A 24,628-nucleotide genomic window follows, 5' to 3' on the forward strand; every position below is an offset into this window, starting at 1 on the left:
TAGTTAACCTCACCCAGGGGCTCCACCACTGTGTAAGGGCCTGACCATTTGTCCTGTAAAGCTTGTGGCCTTATGGGATTCATGATCAGGACTTGCTGACCAGGTGTAAAGTTGATGAGGGAAGCTTTCTGGTCGTACCAATGTTTCACCAGCGCTTGTCCTGCCTTCAATTTATCACTAGCCAAGCCCATCAGAAGTACCATCCGTTTTCTGAGCCCTAGCACATAATCAACTACGTTGGTAGTAACAGGGGGAGTGGGCATCTCCCATCCCTCTTTGACGATGGCTAAGGGTCCCCGTACGGGATGACCGAACAGAAGTTCGAAGGGGCTGAAGGCAACACCCTCCTGTGGTACCTCTCGGTAGGCAAACAGTAAGCATGGTAAAAGAAGATCCCATTTTCTTCTCTGAGGTTCCTCCAGAGCCCCAATCATGCTCTTTAACGTTCTGTTGAAACGTTCCACCAGACCATTGGTCTGGGGGTGGTATGCAGAAGAGAACTTGTAGGTGACCCCACATTCTTTCCACATAGCCTGCATATACTTCGACATAAAGTTGATGCCACGATCCGACACAACTTCTTTAGGGAAGCCAACCCTAGTAAATATGCCAAATAAAGCTTTTGCAACTGACTTGGCAGTTACAGTTTTCAATGGGATGGCCTCAGGATATCTGGTTGTATCGTCGACCAGCACCAGGATAAACCTATTGCCCGAGGATGTTTGCGGGTCAAGGGGACCAACGATGTCGATCTCTACCCTTTCAAATGGTACCCCCACAACTGGGAGCGGTACCAACGGAGCTTGGATTGTCGCGCCAACCTTACCAGACAACTGGCAGGAGGCACAACTCCTGCAGTGACTTTCTACTTGCACCCCCATCTTGGGCCAGTAGAAGTGCATGGATAACCTTTGCTTGGTCCTCTTCATACCAAGGTGACCAGCAAGGGGAACTTCATGCGCCAACTGCAGGAGGAAGGGCCTAACAGCAAGGGGAACCACCAACCTCCTATGGTCTCCTTCTGTAGACTCTGTGAGCTCACTATACAGGAGTCCACCTTCCCAATAAATCCTATGCGTCCCAGGAGGTTCACCCGCAAGCTGGGAGCAGGCCTGTCTCCTCAGGCCTTCCAGAGATGGGCACTCACGTTGGCCTTTACTGAATTCGTCCCTATCAGGACCTCCTTCAACTAACAAATCTTTTAGTTCAGGATGATCATTGGGGTCAAATACTTCAGGCATCGCCACCTCCTCGTCAGGCCCGGGCGATTGACCAACTTCCTCCACCGCAGTGGTAGGCGAGCTCGGGGGAATATTCTCTTTCCCTCGTCTTGACTTGTCGACTCCTTTCGCCTTGGGTTTCCCCTTCGGCTGGGGCAGCGTATTGGTCTTGGCCAATGCTGCCCGTGCTTCAGACCATGTGTAGGGTCTTTCGGCAGTGTCTCCTACGAGCCCTAAAGCTCTGAGATCATTACCTAACAAGACCTTTCCCGGGACGTTTCTCTGAATGCTCACTGGAATCCTGACTGCTGTACCATTTAAAGTAAGATTTACAGGTTTTACTGGGAACATACGGAGTGGGCCGTCAGCCAACTTAGTGGGCATCAGAGTAGCTCTGGCAACTTCATCTGAGTCTACCAAGGTAGAATCCACTACAGTGCGACTGCACCCACTATCCCTAAGAGCTGGAGTATCTACTCCATTGATCAGCACACTGTCTTTAAAGTAGTGCTTGGTATTATCCAGAATCCTAGGATAAGCCTCTGCGACTTTAGGCTCCCAGGAACCCAGGGAAACTAAAACTACCTCAGCCTCTATCCCGCTGGGAAATGAGTCTGAGGAGAAGGATGCTCCTGTAATCTCTTCTTCCTCGTAGGAGGAGAAGGCCAGATTAGCGGAGTGGACCCCCAAAGGTCTAACCTTACACCGGGGATCCCCCTTCATGTGGTCAGTTGCTCCACAAGCAAAACAAGATCCATTGGGTCTGTTTACATAGGGAGGCTTATTGTAACCAGAGTTCTGTTTCAGAGGCTGACCTCCACTACCCTGTGAGTTCTCTTGTGTCTTACCCTTATTTTTCTTTTTGTGGCCCTTATGAGAAGAAGATTTATCAGATTCTCCACCCTCCATATCTTTGGACTTTTTCCCTTTCTCCTGCTTACCAGGATGAGTTTTGTCCTTATGGGACACTCGATGTGACACCCATAAGTCTGCTGCAATGGCCAGCTTCTTAGGATCTATCTCCTTCGAATCGGCCAAATGCTGCTTAAGCTCCGAGGAAGAAGATGCAAAAATGTGTTCCAGCATGACAAGATTTATCATACCTTCGAAGGTAGAAACCTTATAACCTTCGACCCAGCCAGTTAAGTTTTTCAAGGACTCAGTGACATAAGATACCCAAGTACCACCTTCCTTTTTCTTATACTCTCTGAAACGTTTCAAATATTGGGCCGGAGTCTTCCCAAACTTTAAAATGAGAGTTTGCTTTAACATTGCGAAATCAGCTCGCTCAGCCTTCGACATTTCCATAATGGCACTACAGCCAGAATGGGGCAGTCTGCTGAGTAACCAGGCAATCTTATCAGCATTGTCAACTTGTTGAACTTCGCATGCATACTCAAACGCATTCAGCCAGTCCATAATGTCATTCCTTTCTTCATACACACTGAGCAGATCTTTCGGAAACCGTGGATGAGAGGAAGCCCCAGACCCATATCCAGGACCCTTGGACCCATTTGCAAACTGAAGCTTGGCCAGTTCCAACTGGTGATCCCTGTCTTTTTGTTTTTCTGCCTGTTCGATTTTTAGTTTGGCTATGCTGAATTCAAGCTCCTGCTGCCTAAACCGCAGCTCTTGCTTCTTGAATTCAAGCATAGCCTCCCAATCAGCACTGGCAGAGGAAACATTAGACATCTCGTCCTCCCTGTCCTCGTTGTCGCGATGGATCAGTGCAGCGGCAGAACCATTGGTTCTACCAATGAGAGCAGCCCCACCTCCTTCCGCACTGTCCTCAGAAGTTATAGCGTCAAGCTGCGCTTCTTGCCACGCCACGATTCTTTGGATCATTTCCAATTTCGTGCCTTGAGAGGAAACACCTCTCTCCGCACACATCTTTTTCAATGTTTCTGATTTGGAAGCATTTAAAGTTAACAAGGTATTGTTTCCATACTGTTAGATAGGACTATGGCCTTTTTAAAGTTATACTACAACAATTCACTACGTGTCCTGGTTGGAATAACCTGAAATGCCTTAGTTCGTGCGCAACACTGGATACCTTCAGTCGTATCCCACCGCTGTACACCAATTTGTTAAAACGGATTGCTGAACTCTGTCCTGGTGGCACAGAAGTTCAGAAGGCCAACCTAATTACTTGGAACAGGCTAACCTCTGGACGAGCCAGACCAATCAAGGTAGCGATCGCGGCGGTCAAGACTAGGTCTCAAGAGGGGTGAGGGTGACTGAAAGCCCGCAATGAGCACACAAAGCAAGATCACTTACAAACTACTCCAAACAGTTGTTATATTAAAAATATATACACATTTATTTCAAGGCCTTTAAAACAATGACCGTAGCGAGAAAATCACAATATAACAATAGTAAACCAACACATACCATATCAACACAATATATATACAAATACAAGTCTCAAGCGTTATATGCACGAAATGTGTAGTCCACCTAAAAGGGAGGGAAAACAGGCAGTGCGCAATAATGCTTAGACCCAGTTCGCCTTCAGAGGCACCTAACTAGATGGAAGTCCGAGCCCTGCGAAGAGTGGAGCCTTGTGCTCAAAAGTACCTGCACGCGCTGGTGCCAACGGGCAAAAGGAGAAGCTCTTCGAGGGAAATCAGGCAGTTCAGTTTAGTGCACAAAAGAAGAAGAACAAGTTCCGCGACTCAAGCGCAGCCTCCACAGTGGGCAGAAGCAGAGCGCGAGTACGGAAAAGGGTGCTGTTTGACACAGCGGGGAAAAGCAATGGGCTCCTGCAGGAGGGCGACCAGATCCTAGCTATGCTACTCACCGGTCCCCGATGCAAGCAGACCCAGGCTTCTCCGCGTCCGTTTCAGCAGCTGGCAGGTTCAGAAGAGCAGGGAACGCCTCATCGTAATGTTGAGTAAAAAGACGTCCCAATCGAAGAAACCCGCACAGTTTGTTACCACAGCAGGGCAACGGAGCGGCCGTGTGTATCTGAGCCAAATGTACACTACTCACTTCAGACCTGGGAACGCCAAGTGTATGAAGCGTGTGAGAGTGACAAGGACTCGAAATACTACACAACCTGGCGGCGGTTACAGAGCAAGACTCCCGTGTAAACTGGTCAGTCAGCTGGATGGCCCAGAGACGCTTCCGAAGGCTTACTGGCAGGAGATGGTGAAGATGCCGAGAATAGCTGTTCCCGCTATTCCAAGGGTCGAAGTACCAGTACAGGCCTTCTGGTTCGATCAAAGGTGAAAAGGGTTTCACAAGACGACAGCAGTGCAGAGGAGAAGTCCTTCAGCGGGTCACCAGCGATTCCTCGGTTCAGCCTCTTGGTTGCAGGATAGTTGGCTCCTGTATTCCTTCGTTCGTGAGAACTCAGGAGATCGACCTGGTAGTGGTGTTTCCAGCCCCCTCTTATCCACGGTTCCCTTCGCGCCAAAGCGGAGTGGACCCAATGGGAGATCCGCTCATCAACACTCACACCATTCGTGGACCTATTACGGACCACGGTGGTCCCAGGCATTCACACCACCGTAGACTCTCTGGCACCCAGGATGTGTATTGGGACCAGACATCCCAGCCCACATCCTGGAGGCACACACAAGACATGTAGAAGCCCGCGAAAGCATCCGTGTTTCGCGGGAAAGTACATGCCCAAATAAGGAAGGCCCCGGGTCGGCTCGACCTGGGGAAGGTGAAGGGCGCAAGACGGTCAGCGGACAGGACAAAGGAGCCTCGTGGTCTGGCCATTTTGGGAGCCAGGCCACCATTTTGGGTTAAGCGCGAGAAACGCGCTTAGAAAGCCAAAAGGAGCTCAAAACACAAGAAACGATCGCTGCCACCATTCCTGTCCCTGAATCACTTGCACCGATCAGATACAATCCTAAACGAGTATCTAGGGCCTGTAGAAGGCTAGAGACCCAAGAGAGCTGTAACTTAGCTTACAGTGCCCTCTTGTGTCATGTTGCACGAAAGCCGCAACATGATAAAAGAAACTACGGGAAACAGCGTTCCCCGGTACTGACTGTCTTAAGGGCATGTCAGTTTCCCCGTAAGAAAGGAGCGAAAGCCCAGAGGAGTGCGGCAGAAGGCTGCACTTCTCTAGCAAAGTCGAGAACAAGGTGAAAAACAACAGCAAAAAGTTTAGGGGTTGCCACATGGAAGGAAAATTACCTACAATTACGAAATCTTTCCTAACAGGTGACCAGGCCTATTTCTTGTCCCAGTCCGACCCTGGGGCCAGACCAGAATAGGAGGGCTCAGCGGAGCCAAGGGAAAACACTGTGAGCGCTGGCAACAAAGCGGGGAAAGAACGCGGTTGCAACGCGGCCGCCTCCGGCTCGGGGAACCTAATGAACCCGGCGGCGGCCATGATGCAAAAAAGGAAAAAAAAATAGACCGCAGCCAGACATTGCGGTTCAAAGTGATGGAGTAATCCCATGGCGGCCGCGTCTCCATCTGGCCCGCAGGCGAACATAGAAGGGGCGCATGACACTATGCCCCCCTCCAGTGCGAGAGAACCCAGGCTTACCAGGGTGAGCCCGGTAAAACTTCTTCACCAATCGGGGGGCCTGAACATTAGAACTGTGTTCCCAAGAATCCTCAGAAGACGGATACCCCTTCCAGGATATCAGAAATTCTAGTCTTCCTCTGCGGTAACGAGAGTCTTTGATACCAGCCACTTCATACTCTTCCTCCTCAGGAACCTTAGCCTTTGTTGGCCATTTTACAGGGGCAGAAGGGATGCCCTCTAAGGCTGGGCCCAGCAATGATGAGTGGAATACCGGATGTAGTTTGCCCATGCTCTTGGGCAGCTGAAGACAAAATGTTACCGAGTTAATTTGAGATACCACGGTGTAGGGACCCACAAACCGAGGAGACAGTTTGGAAGGATGGATCCATCTTGGTAGGTATTTGGTAGACAACCAGACCCAGGATCCTATTCCAATAGAGGGGACCTCTGCACGTTTTGGGTCTGTCAAGATCTTGTAGCGAGAACGAGTCTTTATCAGAGCCCTTCTGGCTATTCTGTGTGCTTCCGCAATTTGCTGTAACCGGTCATCAATAGTGGGGCAAACTGTATTGGGGGAAGACACGGGCAGGATTCCCCTAGGGTGTGTACCAAAGGTGCAGAAGAAGGGACTAAGGTCAGTGGCAGAATGCCAAGAATTATTATAAGCAAACTCAGCAGTTGGCATAAATCGTACCAGTTGTCCTGAGGATTGTTAACTAGCACCGGAGGTACTGCTCTAAGGTACCGTTGAGTCTCTCCGTCTGACCATTGGTTTGAGGGTGGAGTCCTGAAGACAGTGCCCGTTCTATGCCCAAGGGAAGGGAAGAGTCTTTCCTTGAGATTAAAAGAGTGGTCTTCTATAGCCCACCGACGGGACAGCGCATCAGCCACCACATTTTGACTGCCAGGCAAGTAGGTGATCTCAAAGTCATACTGTACAAAGAAGTGAGCCCACCTGGCTTGGCGGGAATTGGCACACTCCATGTTCTGTAAGGACTTGAGGTTTCTGTGATCCGTCCTGATGGTGAAGGGACCTACACCTCCCTGCAAGAGATGTCTCCAGTCCACACAAGCTAGTCTGATAGCCAGAAGTTCTCGCTCAATCACAGAATAGTTCTTTTGACTGGTTGTGAGTGTCTTGGAAAGATATGCAATGGGTTGTTCTATGCCTTCATGTTCTTGGAGAAGGACCGCTCTCACCGCATTAGCTGAAGCATCAGCTTCCAAAATAAACCTCCTAGACTGGTCCGGCTGCTTCAAAATAGGAGCTGAGCTGAATCTCTCCTTTAGGTCTCGGAATGCAGCTTCTGCATCTGGGGACCACCTAAACGGTTGTTTGTCTTTCTTGAGTAAGAGAGTGATGGAAATGACCGTCAACGAAAAGTTCTTGATGAACTTTCGGTAGAAATTGGCGAATCCTCAAAACCTCTGAACTTCCTTTACAGAGGAAGGGGACAGCCAATCCAAAATTGCAGATATCTTCTTAGGGTCCATCTTAATCCCTTCTTGGGGGAGAATGAATCCCAGATAGGGGACCAAGGATACCTGAAACATACATTTACTGGGAATAACCAAAAGATGGTTTTCTTGAAGACGCCGGAGTACTTCATGCAGGTGGGTAGAATGTTCTTGTGTGGTTTTGGAAAAGACCAGAATGTCGTCCAAGTAGATGATTACAGAGTGAAATAGCAAATCAGAGAAGGTTCGGTCCATAAACCGTTGAAACACCGCGAGGGCATTAACCAATCCAAAGGGCATCACCTTGTATTCGTATAGGCTGTAAGGTGTTCTAAAGGCGGTCTTCCATTCATCACTAGCTCTGATGCGCAGGAGATGGTAAGGGTGTCTAGTCAAAGGATCGAATATAAAGGGTCGACAGGTCGAAGGATCGACACCAAAGGGTCGACAGGTCAAAGGATCGAATTATTATTTTATCTTTTTCACATTTATTTTTATTTTTTTTTGGGGAAAAAAGTGGTTTTTAGCAAAAAGAGGAGGCTTGGGGGAACTCCCCCCCCAAAAAAAAAAATGTGAAAAAAAAAATAATCGATCCTTTGACCTGTCAACCCTTTGGTGTCGATTCTTTGACCTGTCGACCCTTTTACTGTCGATCCTTTGACCTACAACCGATGGTAAGCATTCCGAAGATCTAATTTTGTGAAAATCACTGCTTCTCTTACAGCCCCTAGTATGTCTGAAATGAGGGGCATGGGATATCTGTCACGAATGGTGACCTTGTTGAGCCCACGATAGTCAATAAAAGGTCTGAGTTTGGTGGAATCTCTTTTTGTGATAAAGAACAGGGGAGCCACAGCAGGTGATTTAGAGGGTTGAATCAAGCCATTCTTGAGGTTGGCATCAAGATACTGGTGAAGAGCCACTTAATCCCTTAGGGACAAGAAAAACATCCTACCAAATGGTACTAAGGCTTCAGGAATGAGATCTATGGCGCAGTCTGCAGGACGCGGGACGATGGGGCGGCAGATCATGTTCAACCTTTTCCACGAAGACCTTGGCATATTCTTGGAACTGCGGTGGTACAGAATGAATCGTTCGGGTTTGGGTTTCCACCGCCTGCAATATGGCTGCTTGGTAATGCTGAGACGCCAAACAAGACTGACTGCAGTAAAAGGAGAGAAAACTGAGTGTGTTCATTGACCAGTCTATAGTAGGATTATGCCGGCGGAGCCAAGATATGCTCAAAATGATGGGAAAATGGGCAATCCGAATGATATCAAAGGAAATCTCCTCTTTGTGGTGTTGAATGGTAACCTGAAGGTTCTCGTTGGAATGGGTGATGGGTCCTGAACAGAGGGGAGTTCCGTCAACTCCTTCTACTTTGAGGTTTTCCTTATTTTGCACTTGCTGGATACCCATCTTGTTGGCCCATAGAGTGTCCATGAAGTTGCCCGCTGCGCCACAATCAATAAGAGTCAAAGTATCCACGACTTTTCCCCCCAGGACAGATGCAGGGATACTACCATGAGGCGCGCATCTTCCGTCTGACGTGTTGGGGCAATTGAAAGAGTTACATAGGGACCTCCATAGACTCCTTGAAGTGTGGTCCCCCCTAGGTTCGAGGCGATCCGTTTCCCGAGCGCCTTGGTGGAACCTCTGGACAATTGCGAAGTAGATGGGAGGCGGATCCACAGTACATACAGAGACCTGTGTCTCTACATCATTTTCTCTCTTCCGGAGTGAGCGGAGATCTCATTCAACCAATTTGCATGAGTTCTTCCTTAGAGGCTCCAGAGAAGTGTGAGGGTGTTGGTGATAGAGTGGGAAGACCGAATGTCCCTCTTCCTTTCTTTTTCTCTTGCCTCTGTTCATTTATGCGATGCTCAATCTGCAGAGAAACTGACAATAATTCCGAAAATGAGGAAGGGCGTGGAACCCTCGCTAGTTCATCTTTCAATTCTTCCTTAAGTCCCCTTCAGAAAATGGTGAATTGAGCTTGCTCTGGTCAATTGGATTCTGTGGCCAATTGTTTGAATTTAGTAATGTAGGACAAGAGATCCATCTGTCCTTGATGAACCTCTAGTAACTCTTCACAGGCCATATACCTAATGTCTGGCCTTTCAAAGGCTTGTTTGAATCTCTCAAGGAAGGCTCTCCAATCTCGTAGAACGGGTTCATCAGTAGTGACCACGGGGTTGGCCCAAGCCAAGGTGTTCCCCGTCAAATTGGAGATAACAAAGTCAACCTTACTTAGATCCGTAGAAAAGGTTTTAGGATGAAAGGCAAAGTGTACATTGCAGGCTTCAATTAATTCTTTCAGGTGTCTTGAAGTTCCATCGAATTTTCTTGAGGATAAGGGCATAGGAGGGAGGTCAGAACTGTGAGGTTCCCGGTTTGCTACCAACTGACGCAGAACCGTATTCTCGGTCTTGAAATTCTGCATTTCTTGGTTTAAATTCCTTACTTCCATATTGAGGGACTGAACTGCCGCAACTAGCTCCTGGACCTGTTCGGCAGTAGCCATTTTGGGAATCTGTCACAAATCTCCACCTCACTTGCCGACTCCGACCCCTCACACCCTTCCTAACCTGAGGATTCGGTCTTGGTTAGCTTCTTCTTTCTTTCTCGGACTGAAGATTTCTTTTTGTGGAGATATGGCCTACTGCGAAACGAAGCCACAGTGGTTGCCGGTTAAATCCGGAAACCAGAGGCCCCGGATCCGCAGCAGCCGAGGGGCAAAAAGCCGCAAAGGCAAAAAAACCTGGGAGCGCCTTCCCAAAGGTCAGGTGAGATGGATCCAAAGTCGGCCAGAGGAGGCGTAGCGGCTCCAAAGGATATGGATTGTCCAGCAAGGTAGCGGGTAAGTGGAAAGAGGGCTAGGCCTTTCCCCTAAGGTAGCCATGAAGCAGAGGAAAGGACAAGCGAACACTCCAGTATGCACCAGAATGGCAAGCCCAGAGGCGGCAGACATGCAGGCAGGGAAACAGCAAGAGAAAGAGAGACGCAAAAGCAGGGAAAAAGGGGTAAGGAGAAACAGAAAGAGGGTACCGGCAGAGGAGGGCCAGGGGGGCAGGTCAGAACAGGAGGGCTCAGCGGAGCCAAGGGAAAGCACTGTGAGCACTGGCAACAAAGCGGGGAAAGAACACCGTTGCAACGTGGCCGCCTCCGGCTCGGGGAACCTAATGAACCTGGCGGCAGCCATGATGCAAAAAAGGGAAAAAAAAACTAGACTGCAGCCAGACGTTGCAGTTCAGCGTGATGGAGTAATCTCATGGCGGCCGCGTCTCCATCAGTCCCACAGGCGAACATAGAAGGGGCGCATGACAGTGTGCCCCAGCCCCTCCAGTCCTCGTGTACCGTTCCCTCCTGTCTGTTTCTTGTCACTTGCAATGTCTGGGTGTCGCTAGTCCGAGTGCAGTGGCTAGTCTTCAAATTCTTGCTGTTCATGGCCCGTGGGAGTATCTTTACATTTTCCCTTATTCCCTTCCTTGTCGTCGAGCGCTTTTGAAGCACATTGTGCTTGGGCGCTGTGTAGATGAACCATCATATCATATCAGTAAATTTTAGTTGTGGGATCGTTCAATTACTGTGCGCTAGTTTCCACTTGTTTTCTCTACAATCTTCTACTAAAAGAGAAGCAGTGGCAGCGAGCAAATTCTTCCCTCAAACTTCCCACAGAGTTTGGAATCAGTGAATAAGTTATAGATCAAATCTACAAACAGCCTTGAAAACGACCTATGGTCGAAACACGTGTCGGCTGTCTACTATACAAGGAATTAAAAAGGCATTATTTCAACCGACTTTTGAAGTTATTTTACTGGCATTTAAGCTGTTAGCAGTGGACTATATCAATATTTAGATTGTGGTTAGAGCGCGAGACACCTTCCCAAACCTATAACTTATCATATCATATCATACCACTATGCTTACTCTCTACTCTACACCATCACACAATTAGAGTGCAGCTACATCCCTCGATTAATTCGGCGTAGCTGCTGACATACGAACACTATCCCATGAACACCTCATCATTCTAATAAAATGCAGCTATATCCCACGAAAAACCGGCCTAACTGCACACATAAGCATCCCACAGGCCTAACGCAGCCAGAACCCAGTCTTGGTGTCCACCCGCCAGACTGCACACATTGAACCAATACCAATACCACCACACATAATGCTAGAATGCAGATACCATCAAGCAATTACATCAGCTGCACACTTAACTTGTGCACCCAAGTACCCTTCGACGCCCTATTCTTTCAACTGACCTGTACTACGTTCCCCGAGGGCGTTCAACCTACCAGCGCTTTGAGGTCATACCAATGATATATAGAGCGCTATATAAATGCCAAATAACATAACATAACAGATGATTGTTAACAGAACACCGTTTGGCACAAGGGTTATGATCCTTATCCTTCTGAGTTCTGGAAGTAGGAAGTCCTTTGCCTCTATCTTCATGTTATAGGTAGACACTTTGGGTACACTATCCAGCTCCTTAATGTTTGCCACAAATATCATACTGATGCTCATACTTGGGTCTGAACAGCATCCTTATGCTTTAGGAAACTCCTTGCCCCTATCCTCACATTTGAGAGTGGCACTTTGGGAACTTTATCCAGCACATTCAATTTGGGCAATGATTATACTCCTGAAACGTTTAGTTACATTTGAACAAAATCCTGGCACTTTATGTATTTTTGGTCATGTTTTTATTAGGGTTTACAATAAATATCAATGACATGCATAAATGTATCAAGCCACAGTTAATGTTTCATACAGAACCCACATGAAGAAGTAAAACATGGTGAATTCCATTCAATATTCTTCCAAACATTACCTGTGACCCTTCCTAATACACCCCGAGGTCATAGGTACAGTATAATCAGCCCGAGCGACATAAACTTCTTTATCAAAACACCCCAGCAATCAGTCCTAGCAGTCTCATCCACTTACTTTTAACAAACAATGGTTCTATAAGGACCTCATGGGGGAGGTGGGGGGTTTGTCATCTGAAGGATACAGTAGTCCATGTCACAATATCACACATTCCATTCTGTTTGATATGTTTGTGTCAGTGTACATAGCTTTTATTCTATTCTATTTACACCCTCCAAAAAAACAACTCACCAGCCACCAGTGGTGGCTGGTATAGTTGTGGACCAGGAACTGCCCCCTTCTTTCTATGTTACGTTAAACATTTAAGCTTTGGTTAAAAAACATATTGACTTCTTTCACTTGCAGTAGTGCATGCCCATGCACCTGCATAATCATCATGGACATTGCACACACTTGGTGGTTTGGACCGGGCCGGGGTTTGGCATGCCCTGTGCTTTGTTAAGGAGATTGGGGGTGCCCCCACAGCATGACTCGCAGGGGAGCTGCCGAATTCTGTGCTAAGTTATTGGGCACCACACGGTCTGACAAACGGGTAGTGTATAGTGCGTGCCTTGAAGTCTGCCAGTGACTCCCCGGGTGAGAAGCAACTCGTGGGTGTTCTCAATTTAAAATAACTGCGTAGTGCCATGGATTTATGTGTGCAGAAATGATATTATATGAAATGGTGTTTTTTTAAAGTCCTCTGGCACCCTTTATTACACTTAGACAATAAAAACTATGGAGTGTCTTGGGTATATTGAAAGAATCTTGCACAAGTATTGTACTCCAGCAAAGATAACATTATCATGTACACTCCCCTGTGTGCATGCAGACCAGTCTAATAGGTTTCTTCTATCGTAGGGGTAGCTGACTCATAGATACATTTAGAACCAGGGAATTTTGTTGATACTTAATCCTGGCCAATGATTTAATTTTCAGACCTTGTTCATGCAGCATTTTTCTCCTCGGTAAACAGCAGCACATGCCTCACCATGTCAGTGTTTTTTTTGGCTTCTTTAACACAGCAACGCCACAGAGAACGCATACTTCAGGTTCCATTGATCTATAGATATGTCATGCGCCAGCTGTAGCCTGCATTCAAGATTTTGTCTACCCTGTTACAAATACTGCATTATGTATGTTTTACAAATAGACCCCACGTCGAATCTGGAAAATTACATTCCCCAAATGTGTGATCATGGACAAATCATGCCTCCTTCTGTGCCTCGGTTCTTATATCTGGCTGAAATGAGAGCGCATGGAAACACAGGTGCTAGATGCATCTGAAAAATCTGAAGGTCGTTTGCCATCACTTCTCGTGATGTCACTACGGGGTGGGGTTAAAAGACATCACTTCCTGTGATGTCATCAGGCGGGTGATGTCACTTCTGCTACACCTGGCATTTTGGTGAAATGACGTCCCTGCCCATAGACTCCGATGATACCAATGTTCAGTGGCTGCTCATCCATAAAGGACGATGGTGTGCCAACCCAACACCAATTATGGAGGAGCCATATTAATAATTATTATTATAATACTTGGCAGCCCGGTGAAAATATTGAGCTCAGAGAATACATTCTGAAGTTTGATTTGTGTGAGTTCGGTTGTTTGTCATAGATTGCTGCATAGATCTGAGCCGTTGCTGCAGAGTTTTTCAGTAGTTATGAAATCTGTGATGAAAATAACGGAATTTGCAATCAGTAACCAAAAATAATTTGCTCTGTTTGCATCTCCTGTCGGTTTCCTGGGTACCAGAAGATGTAACGTGCCAGAAAATTCGAAAATGGGAGAACGATATTGTTACTGGCAACATCAGGACCGAAATATATGTGTAAACAAGTAACATCAAGCTGAGGCACAAAGGACTTTTGTTTTTTCCAGCGGATACTGAAATCTCATGTTGTCCCATATCAGGTGTGCTTACCTCATCCAGTTTTCCTTTGCATGCTGGTTAGCATGGTGCTGATCTTATATTTGTTTTTATTTTTGTTTATATAGCGCTTCACACCAAAGCGTGCAAGCAAGAAAGCAAAGAAAAAACTCGCGTGGCTACTCGGGTGTGACAACGTTACGTATCCCTTTCTTTAAATGGAAACGAGCGTTTACTTTTCATTTAAGTGCATGCAGGAAAAAAATAAACCACCAATCTACAAGGAGGAGCCAGTGAGGGTAAACACACGCCCCGCTGTCAGTGTCTTATGAACTATTCCCACGTGGACCTCCTGTAGTCTCTTTAAACCGGTGCCGGAAGTCGTCACGTGCTCCCATGCAAAGCAATCCAATAGGAAACAGCCGGGCGTCCCTACGCGACGTCACGTCCGGCGGTGTGTGTGTAGCCGGCAGGCTTGAAGAGGGGAATTCAGGAGGAGGAGGAATATAGAGGCAGAGAGGGGTCGCCATGGGTTTCGACTTCCGCAGGTGAGGGGGCGGCGTGAGTTGGTGACGGGAGAGGGTTGCTATCCAAAGAGACAATCTGTAACAGCGCCCATCATAACTGCTGCCTGTCAACTGTCACTGTTACGAATGCTCTGCGACAGGTCCCAGAGAGCTGGAAAGAATAGGCATGTCAACTCGCCCTCAACTTCCCGCACATCTGTCAAACTAGCAGCACAACTCCAAGGGGAACAACTCTCACGCTCTTGGCACAGATCTAATCCGGGCATGCATGCACTGCCACCTCTTATAAACGCCTCCCTGAACTTTCCCCCACATTGAGGAACCTTACTCTGCACCGTGTGCCCCCCTACTCTAACCCAATTTGTATTAAATGGTTTCCTATACCCCTTCTTTTTATGCCCCCGCCTACTGATCTCTTCACCACCTGCATTCATAGTTCCTTTCGGTCATTGCCCCCATCGTCTCCTCTCTCGCCCCACACTGCATCACGGTCTCTTCTGCTTCCCTCATCTCTTGCACTCAGTTTCATCTGCTCACCTTTCGTTGCAGGGGTTCCTCTGCCTACCTTCCCTTCTTGCTGTGTCGATGGCTCTCCACTGCCACACACAATCCGTCCTTTTTGCCCATACCCCCTCACTAAGGATCTCATGTGCTCCCCGACCACGATCCTCCTGCACCCAGTGGGAACCCCCACCCCACCAATGGTCTCTGTCCTTATAATTCGTTTCCCTTAGTTGTGCACTGTTGCTAAACTCTGCTCACAGGGCTGCCTTCACTACCTCCTGCACACACATTCTCCTCTGCTCCCTGGAGTGTCACTACCTCCTGCAGTCTCCTCTGCTCCACCTCGTGCACACAGGGACTCTTCTGCTCCCTGGACCGCCACCACCTCTTGCACACAGGGACTCCTCTGCTCCCTGGACCGCCACCACCTCTTGCACACAGGGACTCCTCTGCTCCCTGGACCGCCACCACCTCTTGCACACAGGGACTCCTCTGCTCCCTGGACCACCTTTTGCACACAGGGACTCCTCTGCTCCCTGGACCGCCACCACCTTTTGCACACAGGGACTCCTCTGCTCCCTGGACCGCCACCACCTCCTGCACACAGGGTCTCCTCGGCTCCCTGCACCGCCACCACCTTCAACCCTCGGGGGCTCCCTGCACCGCCTCTAGCACCCAGGGAAAGCTCTGCTCCACTCACCTATTTATTTGTGTTACTGTTCCTATAGTTTTATTTTTGAAATAAACCGTTCCCGGGATAGGTTAGTTTTAAAATAAGGGTAGGCAGGAGTTGACACTTGCACTTTAATGCACTGAACATTCTCTTGCAGGTGTATTTGTTAGAGGGTTTGAATTGCACTTAAGTGGGGGCGTGGTGATGGGGTTTGTGGGGACAGGCCAGCCGGGAACATAGTGCCACTACTTATTTTCGTACACTTCAACTACTGGTCTCATCTGCTCCCTTGACCGGCGTTACCTCCTGCACTCTGGGTCGCCCCTCCTCCCTGGACCACCACTACCACCTCCTTGTGCACACAGGGTCTTCTCTTCTTGCATGCAGGCTCGCTCCTGCTTCATGAACCATCGTAACCATGCGACTTGGCTAGTTTAGACGCACACCAAGTGTGTTTAAAACTACCAGGAAGAAACATCTGCTGAAAAGGTTCAGGCAAAGCCTCGGAAGTGTTTTTTGACAAGAGAGCCAGAGGCCATTTTTATCCAGCCAACTGAGATGTTTATTACATCTCTTGAAAATGCAAGTCCATCTGTGCAACCGCCCCAGTCTCGGATCCTGCTCATTGTAATTCCAAAAGCTGTGAACATCACTATATGATGTGGTCTGAGAAGCCATGCATTGTTACCACCTTGCATGCAGTCACCTGTCCAACTTCATGGCGCAGTTCTAGTTAGCTACATATGCATGCCATGGGGCAGGTCTGGTTTTATCTAACCACCGGGAAGTTGACAACACTAGATAGCTCTTTTCTGAGAAGACTTTTGATATCCGTCTCAGCTACTGGGGAAGTTGGTTATGGGACTGGAGTGGCCTTAAAACAACTCGCAGGAATTTCTTGCAGTGCAATTGAGGGTGTATGGTGAACCCTGAAAATGTTCAGATTGGTGTTTTGTTTATAAGCGCTTCTAACAAATCTTTTAACCCCATGGCCACACAAAAGCCACCTGTCTCTGCCACATTGTAAACTATTTCCTTCCTTCCTGACTTGAAGAGCTGCAGCTCCATTTGTTTGGAATGAAGACATGTACCATGGTAGTCCTCTGTCGTATGCCCAGTCACAAAGGATTCGACTACCATTTAATGGATACCTGCCCAGCTGAGGTTTCAAGTTCCTTGAAGGTTGGTGGCTTCAGTCTTGGCACTAAATCTGTGGATAAGAACAGAGCTGTCCAGCCCATCTTAGCCTTTTCTCTGAGGAGGAGCTGCGGTTGGCATCATTTCTCATTCTTGTAGTCGTCGTTGTTTGCGATGGGAGGAGGTGAGTCTGTAGTTGAGTGACCAATCCTGTGATCGACCTGCCTGAAGCTGCTGCACAGAACTCGCAACCATCTATATACTCGCTGACACCTGTTCCTCATCTGGATTGCTCCAACCTACTGCAAATATTCTGACTGAAAGCTCTGTTTCCGCAAACCATTGAACCCGGCCCTGTCTCGCTGAAAGCAGTAAAAGGCACTAGGGTTCTTTCAAATCTTGGCGGTAGCTGCCCAAAATCTGATATAGGACAAACTGTTTTCCTACTTGCGCCTGAGATGTAACATACCTGTTGTTGGTGTAATGGGGACCCTTTTTGAACTCCTGTCGAGCAGGTCCGTCAGTCTAGTATCCTGCACCAGTTTCTGGAGCGCCCCAGAGTCTGTTTGTATTATTTTTTTGTTGTTGTTGTCCTCGCTCTGTAGAATAGTGAGGCCTTTGGGCAGGACCCATTTTGTGGGAGCTATGCCTGGCCTACAGTGCAAGAGATTCCCACCTCAGAAATGTATTCATTCTACTCCTCTCCTACACAGCCAGCCGAATTTGCCCCAAGTTCTGGACGTTCCCCAAAGTGATAATTAATTGAAACCGATGTCATCGTGGTACGTGTGGTTAGCTGAATGTTAGATCTGCTCCTAAGCATGCTTAACTATGATCTGCTTTTGGCTGACTCGCTCTTGTTTCCCGGTTCTTACTGGAATTTAGTTGAAATATATCGACTCCAGTATTACATGATCTTGCTGCAAAAGGTTTTTCTGCTTTGAACTGGAACTCGCGTCCTGGAGACAGGAGGGGCTGTAGCTAATATTTAGTTAAATCTTCTCTGCACACGAATTACTTGAAAGCCTGGTCTTGAAACTATAGCTGAAAACTATAAGAATGGTGGTTATTTTGCCCATTTCTGAAATGCAATTTAACAAGGTGCAAATGATCTTATTGTATCGACCTGCCATTTATAATAATTCATCTGCCAATTCCTGATATCCACTGACCAGGACACAGATGGCCCCAGTCGCAACACATCACACATACGAAGGAAGGACCGATTGTGCCTGTGCGTTGAAAACCACGTGGACGTTCTGCAGCAGCCCATAACTATTGGAAGAATAAGTGCCAAACAGTTTACATATTGGTGCTGAAATACTTCATTTTTTTTTTGGCTGCAAAATGTGTTAATACAACTGTATCCTGTTATGTTATGTTGCTTTGCATTTATATAGCGCCTTATGTACCATTTGGTATGATCTAATGGCGCTGGTAGGTTGAACTCCCCCCCCCCCCCCCCCCCCCCCCCGGGAACCGAAGTTCAAGTCAGTAGAGAGAGAGAGAGAGTCATAAGGTGCATGTGAGCTCCGGATATGTGTGCAGCAGATGTGGCGATGCAACTGTATCCTGGTGAATAGTCTCTATTAACTGTTTTCTGACGAACTATAGTTATAATATTAGCGTTTTCTTATTTGATGCTTTAGATTTAAATTGTTTGAAGGTGTGCAACCGGATGCAACGTGTTTTGTGTGCCTAGTGCATACAATTTGATTGGAATTGAGAACTTAATGTGTTTTCATGTGTGCCGTACCTAAAAGGTTAGATTCATGGCATGCACCTTCCCAGGTATTTATTTTGCTTGATCAGTTAGTAAGCGGAACTCAATTTGCGAATCTGCAAGAATTCACAGCCTCTACTGAAGTTGCTGTGCATTTTCTGGAATTGGACTAGTGCACGTTACCTGACCAGGCAGTAGGATTTACCTGCATAAACAAAAAAAACAAGTTTGACTGCCTCCTTGCTTGTCGGGGACCTAGTAAAAACCAGTTTACTCCTTTGTCTATGAAAGCCTGCTTAGCTGGTCTGTTAAGTGCTGCACTGCTCCAGAAGCCTCTCTAGCCCCCTCTCTATTCGCTCTCTTGCTTCATGAACGGTAACCAGCAAGTCTGCTGAAGGGTGCCTCAGAATTTGGATTAGCCTTTCTGAGAGCCAGATGGGCATTCTATGATTTTAAAGAACCTGAAGAGCCCAGTGTTTGGATAGGCATTGCCTTCTCCCCGTTGAGACTAAGCCACGTTGGACCAGCCAGACCCCTCCACTGTAGCACAAAATAACATTCATCTTCTGCTGTTACTAGAAAAAAACATCGCAACTAGTTCATTAGCTTGAACAGAGCACAAGTGTTCTGGTACTGAAAACCTACTTTAAAAGCTAACATCCAAGGCAGTAGGTTGGCAAAATTCCCGTTAGTTCTTGGCGATGTGGAGGACTCGGCCGCTGTTTGGGATTGAATCTCAGGACTGTTGGAGCTAGATGGTCCTGGTTTTCTTTACCTTGCTTACTTTAACTGTATTGTTTTTCTTCTTCTGGTAATTAAGGGATATTTACCATGCACTATTGCCAACGCAGTGGTCCCCTGGCAGATCTGAAAAGCAAGAGGGTAGGGTAAGTTAGGACTGAGCAGGAAAAAGCGCAAGAGAGCTGTGATTTGCTGTTGGCAGCTTCAGTTCGGTTTACACCGCTAGCTGAGTGTAGGTGTGATTTATTTATTTATTCCGGTCGGTAGTGTGCAGTTTGTGCAATATAGGTATGGTTGTGTTTAGAGTTTGAGAGGTGTAAGCAGGGGGGTGAGTATTTAAGTGGGTTCTTTAGTGGTGCCACTCCATCGTACCCTCTCCGTTTTGTCCACTGGTGTTATTGTGAGGGGGTATCTTCCTCCTATATTCTATGCAGGGTTGTGGGTTGTCTGCATGGCTATTTAGTGGTGATGGCTCCTCTGCCCCCGCCCCCTGTTTAGACTGATGGATGTGAAGACCACTTTGGCCCCCGGCATAATCTGGTGTTCAGCCACCATCCCCTTCATGGGCCCCTTAAGGGGGCAAGATGACCTGCTACCTGGGCCGGTGGTTTATCTGTTCTGTCGCAACTCTTTCCCCTTCAACTCTTATGCCCTCTGTCTGTGGTTCACCTAGGACGCTCCCATCTCTTTCGTTAGCCTCCGGGAGGGCACTCCATGGGAAACAAGTTCTCACTCCCACTCTAAAGTCTCTCCACCTCCCTGCACTTGTCACGGAGTGGGACGTGTGACTATTCTTCACAATTATAGCTAAATCTGGTGCATTGCTAAACTTCCTAATTCTCTTTAGGTGTGATGCATGGTTAATCTTCACATTTCACTGTAGTGTTCCCCTGACTTTTAACTCCATTGTTGAATTGCAGTGTAATGTATCTCACTCCACCCAGGCATCTACCAGCGTTGCTTACCTGTTCTACCAGATGTCGCAATTTACCAGTGACTTAACTGACTTTCTGGTTATCGGTGGGCTCTGGTAGCAGAACGTTATGGAATACACAGTTCTTTTATTTGTGTTGCATTTTTGTTTCTGAGGTTGCACATGTTGAGGAGACAGTGGGCCTCATTACGAGTTTGGCGGTAGCCGTGCCCTTAATAAGGGCACGGCTACCGCCAAACTCACTACCAGCACCCGCGAATGGGCCATTAACGGCCCATTACGAGTTGAATGGGCCGGTAATGGCCCATTCGCAGGTGCTGGTATGGCTGGGCTCCCGATCCCCATTCTGCCATAGGGCAGAATGGGGGTGGGGAGTATGGTTGCACCGGCACTGTTTAGAACGGTGCGGGTGTAATCGCGAGTTCTGCTTGCGGGTACCGCTCTGAACGCCTGGTCTGACTAGGCGTGCAGAGCGGCACCCGCAGCCAGAAATCATAATGTGGCGGTATGGTAACAACGGCGCCGTTGTTGCCTTACCACCACATTCGTAATGAGGCCCAGTGTAATGAACATCATTTTCACAGGAGGAGAAAGCAACACTTTGCATTACTTCAGCTTCTGCCTTGGTCATCTGATCATAGGCCTTCACTCGGATATTGTGTTGTCCTCTCAGCTGTAGAAGTGAGCATCAATTTTTCAACCAAGCCGCTGACTGCGAGGCTCTGCTGCTAGACCGGCACTCTGGAGTCTGCATGTGAATTTAAGCAGTGAAATGGGTGGCTCGGGGTGAGTAAAAGTTGCTGTTTGAACACAACTACATTAAGCAGATATTGTGTTTAAAAAAGAAAAAAAATAATAATCCGTTCTATGAGCGCATGTCTTTTGGCGGTCTAGGCTTAATGTAATGCAGTAGCTGGCACACGTTTTTATTAATTGATGGGCATGTACTTGGTATCTTAACATTTTTTAGGTACTTTGTCAAATCGCAGCACATTTTCAGATGGTAATGCGAAAAGAAGTCTTTGTAGTCTGTTAGTGGTTAATGACATAATTTATATGATCAAATGCAGGCATGTTGGTGTAACGCTGTCACATGCCTGTTCTTACAGGCTCAATTGCAGGCATTTTGGGGTAAAACCCTCACAGATGTGTCCTTGCAGGGACATGTGATGGCAATATTTGGGCAACTGGGCAAATAATGGGGCACCTGGTTATTCCCTGGTCTCTCTAGGTTATGAAAATTCTATATGTATTGAGCAAATGATTAGGGTGAACCCAGAGGAACAAAAAGACCCAAAAATGTAATAACTGGAACAAAAGACAACATGTTACATTAGATTTTCGGGTACCGGGTAGTATTGCGCTTGGGTATTACAGTCTACAAACTACTATTTTGGAGTAAAGGGATGGGGACTGCCGCAATCCTGTGGAACTGTAGACTCCCCCCGCCTACTCTATAGAAGCAAAACCAGAGCTGCTTGTTCCAAGGAGATGGCTGTCACATCTGGTCAGTTAATGAAATGGGTACAAAACCCAATATTACAGTCTATGTTTTAATCACAGTTGTCTTGCAATTTTGCCCGAACTTTGCCAACACGTGTTTCGCCCCTTGTTGGGTCTTTTTCAAGGCTATCACGTTAGAGACTACGGTCGCCTGATCCCATATATCAAAGGTTTCGTTAAACCATTAACAGGTGAATTGTGTCTATCATGCGGACATTCCCTTGATATGACTGCAAAAAGTATCCTCCTAAACGGAGATTCTACACTGAGTAAACATCATACGAAGTTAATGTTCAAAGTGCAGGTAACAAAAGTTAGGCCACATCGTCATTTGATTCATATATATATATTTGAATTCCAAATGCGGTGCCGACCGCTGTATCGCCTGGTACTTAATGACCAATGGTGATAAATTCTTCCATGACTGAATATCCTCAACAATTTATGCGTGCGAGTTACGTGAAGTTGGGACGTGTTTTGTAGCTGAGCGTACGTGGAAATGTCCTTTAGTCTGCTCCAATCTCATCACAGGTGCCGAGGCACATCTTCAGACATGAAAGTAAATGCGTGTTTCCGCGGCTGTGAACGTTTGATCATAGCTTTGGTTATGTTACATTAGATACAGGTAAATGATAGTCACAGGTGAGTGAATGCAGAGAACATTCCTAAAATGCAAATTAAACAGTACCAATTGCTATACAAGGCAAAAAGCATCTCATCACTCCAGCCCTTCACTGTTTTACAGGGAATTATATTGAAGTGGGTTTAGAAACATAAACTAAATTTCCAATGGACACTGCGGTACAAGAAGTCGACATGACTGAGTTTCGGCCTCTCAGCAAGTTTGAATAGCTGTGGGTAAGATAGCTTTCATCAGGACTGGAATTGTGGTTTGGGGCTCTGGCAAGAGCTTCCTTTGGTGATCGTGCTTAAATTAATGTAGCACGTGGAATCGGCGCATTCAGGTTGCGCTTCTAATGTGGGCTGCTAAGGTCCCTGTCCCGTCACAATGGATCAGGTAATGGAGTTGCTGTACCTGCACTATCGTCGTGCTGGTAGGAATTGGGACATGAAGTATACGCTATCAGGTAGTGCCTCGAGTCTGTTCTAGTGCAGTCCCAGCCCCCTCTTTGACACGTAAACCTCCGTAGGAGTATGGGCATCTCTACTACTTTGTTCAGTCTCACATGGTGACTACGCTGTATACACTTACACGCTGAGAAGCGACCAGGTCCCCTGTCCTAGGCCCCCTCCCGACCCCCAAGTGCTCAACAAGTTTGCCACCACCACGCTAGTTCCTCCACCCACTTCATCCAGCATCAACTTTGGGGCAAGCGAGAGCATATCTCTAAAACAATGGGAAGTCTCTTCCACCATTCTAGTAGAAAAATAGGTGTGCTGTACAACTTGAAATGTATTTCATGGTCTCCAGAACAGACCTCATTGGAGGGCAGTCTTTGTGGCTGGTTGTCCAGCGCCTTGTTCTTCAAATTCATTACTTTCAAATGTTAGTCTCATGTCCGTCAATTGATATATTGTGTGTTTTTTATTTATTTTTGAATTTTCACAATAACACTTGAAGTAAATCTATTACAGAAAGGAAAACCTTGGAAGAAGCTGCAGCGGAATGAAGAGCACACTTTGGCTCCAGGGAGGGCACACAATGTACATAACCTTGTATACAGAAGGCACAATACATATCAGCATGGGCCATGACCAGGGGGAATGAACAGACCGTATCCTGTACAACACATCCCCACCAAGTTCCCGCAAGACCTCACCCCCCCCCCCCCCCCGCCATGCAAATCAAGTGCTTCAATTTTAAGGATTTACCCATCCGGTCTGGAAATCTGTTGGTATCAATCCTGCACTAAACAGGGAGCCGACAATCGTTGGGCGATCAACTTGTTTCTAGTTATGAAAATGATAGGCAAAACATTATCTTTCATGGGGTATATCCCTTCCAGATCGTCCCCAACAAGACCACTAGTGGGTCCAGTGTCAATTGTGCTCCCGTTCTGTTAATGGGAGCCAGGATCTCTTTCCAGAAGATCTGGGCTTTACAGCACGTCCGATGGAGATGAATCCAATTCCCCTCCCGTCTCCTCCAACAGAGGGGTGGGATAGCTGGATCGATTTTGTGTAGGCGCACTGTGGCCCAATACCATTTTTATATAGGATTGCATATACGCCTGCCGTATTTGTCACGCACTTAGGAAGGATGAATAGTGTGTTAAGTATGAGATGTACAGTAGCCTATCAACACATGCTTTTAGGTAGCAATTGGCTTGCCTCTAATGCAGAGTAAATAGTTATGGGATTAATATTCCCTAATTGCGATCTGCCGAAAACCACGAACTGCCTCCGCCCAAGCAAAGTAGATTTGCGCTGGCGTTTTAATTAAAAGTTGTGAGTCAAGTGCATTAGCCGACAACCAGCCACTGCTGCTGCATACTGCCACTCTCGTCTCCAGAATTCCTGCAAACCCTTCTTTCGCTAGTCTGGTCTCCTTGCTCTGGAGTGCACATGCACTGCCACGTCCTGCATGCAACCTAGGCCATGCTGTTTCAACTTCCATGACTCTGAGGAAAACGAAACTGTTGGACCTCACCCACTCCCACGTTTCTACGTGTTTTCATATAGTCTGCTTTTTAAACGTATGCACTTCGTCCTTAAACTTTTTGTCTCAAATGAATTCCACCATTTTTATTTTGCCAACCATGCACCCCTTGTAGCCTACCCCCAACCTAAATACACATGTGTATGTAATTGGTCGAAAAGCGTACAAGTTTAAACCAAAGTCTATGAAAAGGCGTATTGCGCAACAAACTCATGAATTGCCCTTTCATCTTATGACCTGGTGCTGGAGCCCCACCCAACACTTTGCTTTTCTGAACCGAGGAATTGGAAAGAGATGGTACACTTAGATGCGTGCTGTCAGTGAGTGTTGGCAGCATTTCTTTG

General features: G+C 47.2%; 2 protein-coding genes across 2 annotated transcripts in view; one reads left to right on the forward strand and one right to left on the reverse strand.

The window, feature by feature from the left end:
* Positions 1-9,175: 9,175 nt before the first annotated feature.
* On the reverse strand, positions 9,176-9,694 carry LOC138580027 (protein LDOC1-like). The gene has a single exon (XM_069650258.1). The coding sequence runs from the start codon at positions 9,692-9,694 to the stop codon at positions 9,176-9,178; it is 519 nt and encodes a 172-aa protein (XP_069506359.1).
* A 4,580-nt stretch (positions 9,695-14,274) lies between these two features.
* ERGIC1 (endoplasmic reticulum-golgi intermediate compartment 1) overlaps positions 14,275-24,628 on the forward strand; it is a 556,793-nt gene continuing 546,439 nt past the window's right edge. The window contains exon 1 of the mRNA XM_069652409.1: positions 14,275-14,470. Within this exon, the coding sequence (XP_069508510.1) occupies positions 14,451-14,470 (20 nt within the window). The 5' untranslated portion in view covers positions 14,275-14,450. The remainder of the gene's footprint in view (positions 14,471-24,628) is intronic.

The sequence above is a fragment of the Ambystoma mexicanum genome, chromosome 3p, assembly GCF_040938575.1.
Source record: "Ambystoma mexicanum isolate Mex_15411 chromosome 3p, UKY_AmexF1_1, whole genome shotgun sequence".
NCBI lineage: Eukaryota > Metazoa > Chordata > Amphibia > Caudata > Ambystomatidae > Ambystoma > Ambystoma mexicanum.

Bases quoted from the DNA above. Each gene is read 5' to 3' on its own strand.
- LOC138580027 (XM_069650258.1), bottom strand. From the start codon at position 9,694: ATGGCTACTGCCGAACAGGTCCAGGAGCTAGTTGCGGCAGTTCAGTCC.